Source organism: Gymnogyps californianus, chromosome 3 (genome assembly GCF_018139145.2).
Source record: "Gymnogyps californianus isolate 813 chromosome 3, ASM1813914v2, whole genome shotgun sequence".
In the NCBI taxonomy this organism is placed as follows: Eukaryota; Metazoa; Chordata; class Aves; order Accipitriformes; family Cathartidae; genus Gymnogyps; species Gymnogyps californianus.
Genome location: NC_059473.1, coordinates 14,871,073 through 14,878,490, shown reverse-complemented (window position 1 = coordinate 14,878,490; position 7,418 = coordinate 14,871,073). Strand labels below are relative to the sequence as shown.

Here is a 7,418-nt window from a genome sequence, read left to right as displayed (position 1 = left end):
GTCTGTGCCTAGGACTGCCAGGACCCTTTTTCCATTAGCGCCTTGTCTCTTTCTTCCATAAGCTGCTTTGTCAAAGCAATCTGCTCTTCTAGCAGGCGAATATTCTCCTTTTTCTGACTTTGACGCTCAAGATCTCTGAGAACTCCACTGTGCAGCCTCTGAAAACACAAAGGACAGGGTTTATCACAGTCTGTTGGATGCTGAATGGGATTAACCCCCACCCAGGCTCTAATCCCTCCTGCAGGGCTGTTCACCGTGCTGCCTTTGCAAGTCCTCTGCCACCGCGTGTAGCCACAGCCACTTAACGTGGTTTGCATCCAAAACTACAGGAACTGATATCTGATATTGATAAGCTAATGGTATTACACCAAAAAGTGCTTTATTTGTACTCACTTCAGATGGGTGGGTTTACTAAGCGGTAAAGCTATTGAGCAAATAAACGCTATGCACCTGTAATTCCCATGCCATGCAGGAAGGACATGATCTATAAAATCCTGTTACCTCTGCCTTAAATCTTTACCAAATCGAACTAATCTCCCCAAAACTTCTCCTCTGCTTGGAAAGAATTTGGTGGCAAATTGGAAATTATTTTAAGAAAAACTGCCACGTGTCTTCATCTGCCTCTTTATGCTCATGTCTTACTCTTAAAAAAAATACCTTGTAAACTCTGCTGCAAGGCTGATAAAAGTTCCACAGCCTGCTTATGCCAAGCTCTTGACAAAGCAAGGCACGTCATTCAAAAAAAATCCCCTTTACCTAAAATGTTCATTATAAATAACATGTGCAACAGTTTTCAAACTGGTGGGTAAGCCCTCCAATGGGTGTAAAAAGCCCTAAGAAAATCCCAGCTGCTCTTTGTTTCCTCCACACACTTTTCTCTCTCTCTGCTACATGGAAGTTTTTTTTCACTCTGATAATTAGGTGAAACGTTTAACCTTTACCTCTCACCATGGGGAATGCAAAATAACTGAAACCAAAACTGGTGACATGGATTGGGGTGGGGAAAAGGAGGGGAGGGACCAGCTGGGAACCAGCAGCTCTACTCCAGATGTGCACCTCTGGGGATAGGTGAGGCAGCAGAGTGATGTGAGCGGAGAGGTGATGAGATCAGACACGGGATGGAGGAGATGGCAAGGCTGACACTAACTCTGGAAGGAAACGGGGAACATGTGAAGCGTTTAATTGGTTGTGCATGTGACATACAGCCGAGATATAGTTCCCCGGCAACTTCAACCAACCAAAGCCAGTGCTGCTGTCATCCTTCCAGCCCGACGCTCCCCGCACTGCTCGTCCCACCCCAGGGTCAGACAGCTCAGCCGGCAGAAAACAACTCTCTCTCTTTTTTTTTTTTCCTTCGCAAAGCAAGTCACACTCTGCTGATTTAACTCCCTGAGCTGGCTAACCAAAGACAAGTGCCAGCGCAGAGGAGAACATGAGATGCCCAGTGCACTTTGGTGGTTTGGTTTGAACTCCTTGGGCAGGTGATATGCTTTTAGATATTCAGACACTTACTAGATTTCAAAGCAATAGTCATAAGCTTATCAGAAAATACAATACACGAAAACAGAAATATTATAAATGAGTAAAAACATGAACTGATTGTTGAGAGCCAACCCTGGCTCGCATCTAAATCAAGCTGTGTGATCACAGTCGTGTTTTAGCCCAACTAAAGATGAGAATCTTTAGTTGAAGTTAAGTTTAGTTAAAGCATTATCCACCTGCCTAATTTACCAACTCATGCTCAGCTTGGACTCAGGAATGAGAAAGTTTCACAGGTACCAAGGTTAGCCACTGAATACTGGAGATACAAATAAATTATTTAGCCTAATGGCAAAAAAAGATGAATAATTTATTTGACCTGTTTGAATGATGCCAAAATGCACCTGCAAATAATTTATTTGAAAGCTGACCCTGAAGTCACTTTAGAAGATGTTTGTGATTATTATTTGACAAGTTCTTACAGGGTTTTATTCCTCATCTAGAATGCCAATAACTGCACATTTCAAAGGCAATTATTTCTCTTGTCAAGATTAAAATAGAAAGGTTTTGTTTAAGAAATATTTTATCTTGTTAAGAAAATGCACAGACACATATGTCAGCCATTAATCAAAACTCTCTCTGGAAATTAATCTAATAAGAAGTTCCTTCCCATCAGCTTCCATCAACTGAACTCAGGTTACAAATTAGTAATCACTAAAGACAAAGTTCATAAACTTATTATTTCATTACTATTAGTTAATAACAAGAAAGAAAAGATGCGGGGAGATACAATGTAATTGAACAATTACATTAAGAATGTAATTCTTTTTCCTTCACAAAACACAGCTATTCTGCAATCTTTCAGATGGTGAATGCATTTACTTAAAAAATGCACAGTTTGCAAAAGACACCTTTATAATTTGAATATCACAAGTGACAAAGAGCTACGAAAAAGTTAATCTTCTCACCTTCCTCTATTCTCAGAAGTTAGGCCTGCTTGTTTTCTGCATCAGTTTAGATAAATGTGCGCAAGCTCAAATCACTTTGTGCCTGGCATACCAATTTATAAAAGTCAAAAGTTTATCAATCTGCATAAAGATAAACCTGAAATAATCCCTACACCAGGACCGCAGAATATCCACATTACTTATTTCCTTTACATGGGTCCCTTAAACCTGAAGCCATTATGCCCTGACTTGAACATGAAGAATTATAAAGAGAAAATCTCAGGTTTCATTTATAAAAGATAAACTTTGAGCCTTAGAGCATCTGAATAGTGATTTAAAATTAAGTTAAACTGATGGCTGGAAAAAAAGAATTGAGCATTTTGGCTTCACTTCTGCAGCAGCAGCATCTTGAGGAATGCTAATATCCCTGCAAACATATACAGATTAGCATCAAATTCAGCTTTTGAGGAGATCACTTCTAATTCTAAAGGACTGGTTTGCAAACCCATCCCCATATGTACAGGTCAGGCACCTCTGAAGTCATGAGTTCCCTGCGCAGAGTTCACAGGCTGTGCCCATGCCTGGGTGTTAGGAACGATAGCAAAGAGTAGACACTGGATCTGTGCCTCAAAACCCCCAAACAGTTTTGTCGCTGACCAACTTGATCCTTTGACCCCTCCATGTCTAGGACACTTGGCGAAGCTGCCTACCTGCCGGCAGCCTGACAGCAGTGACACTGATACCCTCCACAGCAATGGTTGCTTCCAGCTGTGGAAAAATAAGTTAAAACAGACCCGCGGGGAGAAAGCTGCCCACCGTTGTCTCATTTGGGAAACCTAGGATCTCCCCAGGCAGAAGCTTGCAGCAGCGACCTCGAGTGTAACAACCAAAGCAATTTAACATTATTTCGCAATGCAAGCAACAGCTACAGCATAGAGCAACAGGAACAGGCAAAGGGCAGCAAGTCCCTATGTTCTTCCTGGTGTCATTAGAAATACATGAAGCAACCAGAGGGCATTAAGCGTATGAACTCATTGGCTGATCCACCACTCCTTTTACTAGAGACGTATTTCATACACTGGTGGAATGCACACTGTAAACTTGCAGTTGTGCCCTTAATTTACCCGTGTTTTGCACATGAGTTACAATGCGGCCTCTACATACCAGGGGACCGCTGTCTTGCTCAGTGCTCAGCATGGATCCTGACCAGGTACTCAGTGTTTAGTTTCACATTCCTTGTTCAGCCTGTTGCCCGAGGCATTACTTACTTCATGATACACAGATCCCGCTCTGACAGTGGCATTACTCATTTACCTGTAGACTGTTTTATGCCAGTTACCCCTATAGAATATGAACGTTTTGTAAACGCTAGCTTATTTTTGCAGTCTCTCTATGAGATGAAGGAGAGATATTAGCCGAAGATTAAGGTCAAAAACATCCATTAGTTTAGGTGTCTCACTGAAACACCCAAGGGTGATTTTTTTCAGAGCATGTGTCGTCCTGCAGCACATGCTCAAAAGTACAGCTCCCATTTATTTCAGCTGTAGTTTAGGAGCATTTAGCACATATTCCTGCCAGACCTTTGGTGGCTCAAGGCAGGCACACTGAAGTAGCTAGGAACCACCCGCAAAAATCTGAGCTTAAGTGATCTACCCAGCATATACGTCAGCTCTGGCAAATGCAGAGCCATTACCCGTTGCCACTCCAACAGACCAGCCTTCCTTTTCTTGCTACTGCCTGTACCATTCAGTGTGTTCCAACTTCTGCAGCAAATTAACCTGACTCTTTCCTTACCCAGATCAATCTCATCCCCCAAGATCCATCATTCTCAAGCACTGACAGAGACAATCTCTTGAGGGAAAAAAATGTAATTCTGTAATTACAGACTGCATTTTAAAGCCCATGCAACAGGCAACTGAGGTGGGGCATGGACTAGCAACTTGACTCTGGTGTTTTGTAACTTCTGACTGCTTCAGACCTTTAACAACAGTTATTTAACATAGGCTTTTTTTGTGTGCTTTTTCTAGATTTTTTTGTAAATAAGGGGGGAAAAATAAGATGTGTGCCCTCATATCAGTACCCATTTGGCTCATCAGCAGGGTCTAAACCTGCACACTCATTGCCCAAACTTCTGTCACACACAACATATCCATTCTGCAATCACACGACTTTTAGTCCCAGGCAGGATTTCTTTCTATAGGGACTCACCATCGTCTGACCTGAGGCTTTTGGCTGTGGGGCTCTCTTGCACACAGGGTACCTGCCAGGAATTACCTGATCTTTGTAAATGTAGCACAGAAAACTTCCCTGTTTAATTATTGCATGGTATTTCTGTTAGTTTGCACTCTGCCTGTCCTGTCAGAAGAAGGGAGTCAGGGCAGGCTGCATGGCACAGAACAGCGCTGTTTGCCCTTGAGTGGGAGGCATTTGTGGAGCTCAGGAAAAGCAGAGCACATGCATTGCCAGAGGGACAAGCACCAGCGGGAGGCACCGCCGGACAGGGGAGAGCCCTGGGAAAGCTGCCAGGGTGGTGCCCTCGGGCCTAGAGGGTGCAGGATTTAATCCTTCCTGCATCCCCCAGCTGCTGCAGAGGATGAGGAAACCGCCTCCACTGAGTCTGTCGTGCCTCACCCTGGAGCTCCTAGCTGGTACTTGCCCCTGAAGGCAAATGCACAGGAGGGATAATGGAGCGGGTGCAGCTATGTGAGCATGGAAAGGGCTGATGCCAAGGCAGGAAAAGGTGGGGAAGAGGTAGTTCGTGGAGAGAGAAACGTCGAGGGCAGAGCAGGGGAGGCAGCACCGGCAGGGCACCGCTGTGCAGGCACGGCTCTGGGCTCTGGGCTCCAGGCTGGGCACACCCGAGCGCCCGCAACCCCCAGTTTCAGGCAGGGGGACAGAAGGTGGCAAGACGCTGGGGACCCGGCTCCCCGCCGGGCACAAGAGGCCCGTCTTCAGCTGCTGGCAGGGGAAGGGCGCTGCAGGCAGGCAGGCAGGCAGGCAGGGAGCAGAGACACGTGGAGAGGCTGCGGGGTCCGGAGCGGGCATGGGGAAAGGGGCGGGGCTTGACGCACGCAGGGGCGGGGCGCCAGGCGAGGGGCGGGGCTCTGTCCTGAGACCTCGGGCCGAGCCTACAGGTGAGGGGCGGGGCTCTAGCCAGACACCTCGGGTCAGGCCTCCAGGTGAGGGGGCGGGGCTCGGGGCGCCAGGGGCGGGGCCGCAGGCGAAGGGGCGGGGCCTCCCCTGCCGGTGGGCGCGGCCGCGGGCGCAGGGGCAGCCGTAGGGGCGGGGCGGGGCGGGCCCGGCTCGCCCCCTCCCCCCCCGCCCCCCGCGGCGGGCCACTCACCTCCCGCTCCCGCCGTTGCTGGACGTGCACGGCCGCCACGGTGGCGGCGGAGAGCAGCGCGGAGACGGCCAGCACCGCCCGGGAGCTCCTCGACATCGCCGCCGCCGGCGGGGCGGGCGGCGCGTGCCGGAGCCGCCTGCTCGCCGCGGGGGGAAGGGCCGGGCGGGAGCGGGAGGGGGGGGGAGAGGAGGCGCGCCCCGCCCCCAGCCGAGCGCCGAGCGCGTCGACCCAGGCCAGAGCAACGGACCGCCGATGCGCGGCTGGGCCGAGCGACGCCCCGTCCCGGGGGGGCGGGCGGGGGAAAGCGGGAGCCGCGCCCCGGGGCGGTGGGAGAGGGGAAGGCGGCCGAAGCGGCTGCCCCCGGCTGCCTGCCCCGCGCGTGGAGCTGCCCCCGGGGCTTCCCTGCCGGGGTTTGGGGCGCCTTCGCGCCTCACGGGCCAGCCCCGGGCCCGCGACAGGCAGCAGGCCGCGGCCTCGTGCCGTGCGCCTGAGGGCTGAGGTGCGGCACCTCGTCCTCGCCGTGGCGGGACGGCAGCGGGAACGGTGTCCTGCAGCCAGCGCTCGCCTCACCTAGCCCTTCCTGACCGGCCCCCCAGCGCCGCGGGTTCAGCTTTTGCGGGAGGGCCGTCCCCCTGCCGTGGCTGGGCGCTTGCTCCCTTCTGACCAGAAACGCCGACGCGGACGGCTAAAAAAGGGCCTTTGCCCCATCGACTCCATTACGGGGGAGAGCCCCCCTCAGGAGGGAGGGCGGCCAGCTGGTCCGGTGCCTCCCGGTGCCTTCCCGGAGGGGGTGTTTTCTGGAGCTTCCTGCCGGCGTGTGCTTGCATTTCCAGTGCGGTTGCAGCTCTGAAAAACAAACAAAAGGAGATTTCTTCTGAGTTCAAGAAAGATTTTTGCTTTTATTGCGTGAAGACCTCCAGTTCTGCACTTTCCTTGCCCAGAAAATCCAAATTGCATAGGACGAGCAGCTGGAGAAAGCATCTCTTCAATTGTTTGGTTTCTTCTCATTGTTCAGTGTGTGGCCTTAGGCCTCGTGTTTGATAGTCTTTCGTGCTCTGAAGACAGCATTATTCCTCTCCCTGGGGACTTTTCCCTGGCACCTCCTCACTAGAGTATCCGAGTGCTTTACAGACAGAGAAAAATTTATGTTCCCAGTGCTCCTGTGTGAGGGCAACAGATGGCTATCGTGAATGACTTTGATCTACCATGTTCAGACGCGCTTTAGGCTTTAGCTGGAGGACTTCAGCCTTTCAGGGTACTTTCACCCTGTAACACTTTAAAGCAAACTTCCCCCTGGCTACTGTGGAGCAGACAGAGGCTCAGGTCATGCTCCCAAAAAGCAGGGGATTTGTCAGCAGTTACTATCATCTGCTGCATTACCACCCAAATGAGCGCATCAGAGGTGCAGAAGAGTGACTCTTATGAATGTATCAAACAAAAGGATGTCTAGTGGGGAGGTGAGATATACCACGAGGTCTATAAAATTATATAATTCACCATTTCTCACAGTCCAGGGGCAACCAGTGGGTGTGTGGGTCGCAAGCTTAGACCAAGAAAAAGAAGGTCACACCATGTGTGAGCGAGCTGTGGAAGTCATTGCCCCTGGTGCTACAGAAGCTGAACTTACCTGCAGATTCAGAAAGGAACTG

General features: G+C 50.2%; 1 protein-coding gene across 1 annotated transcript; it reads right to left on the bottom strand.

The window, feature by feature from the left end:
• Positions 1-7: 7 nt before the first annotated feature.
• Positions 8-5,865, bottom strand: LOC127014948 (protein PET117 homolog, mitochondrial). The gene is made up of 2 exons (XM_050894609.1): positions 5,770-5,865; positions 8-158 (listed from the first exon to the last, which is right to left on the bottom strand). The coding sequence occupies exons 1-2, from the start codon at positions 5,863-5,865 to the stop codon at positions 9-11; spliced, it is 246 nt and encodes an 81-aa protein (XP_050750566.1). The 3' UTR covers position 8.
• Positions 5,866-7,418: the final 1,553 nt, after the last annotated feature.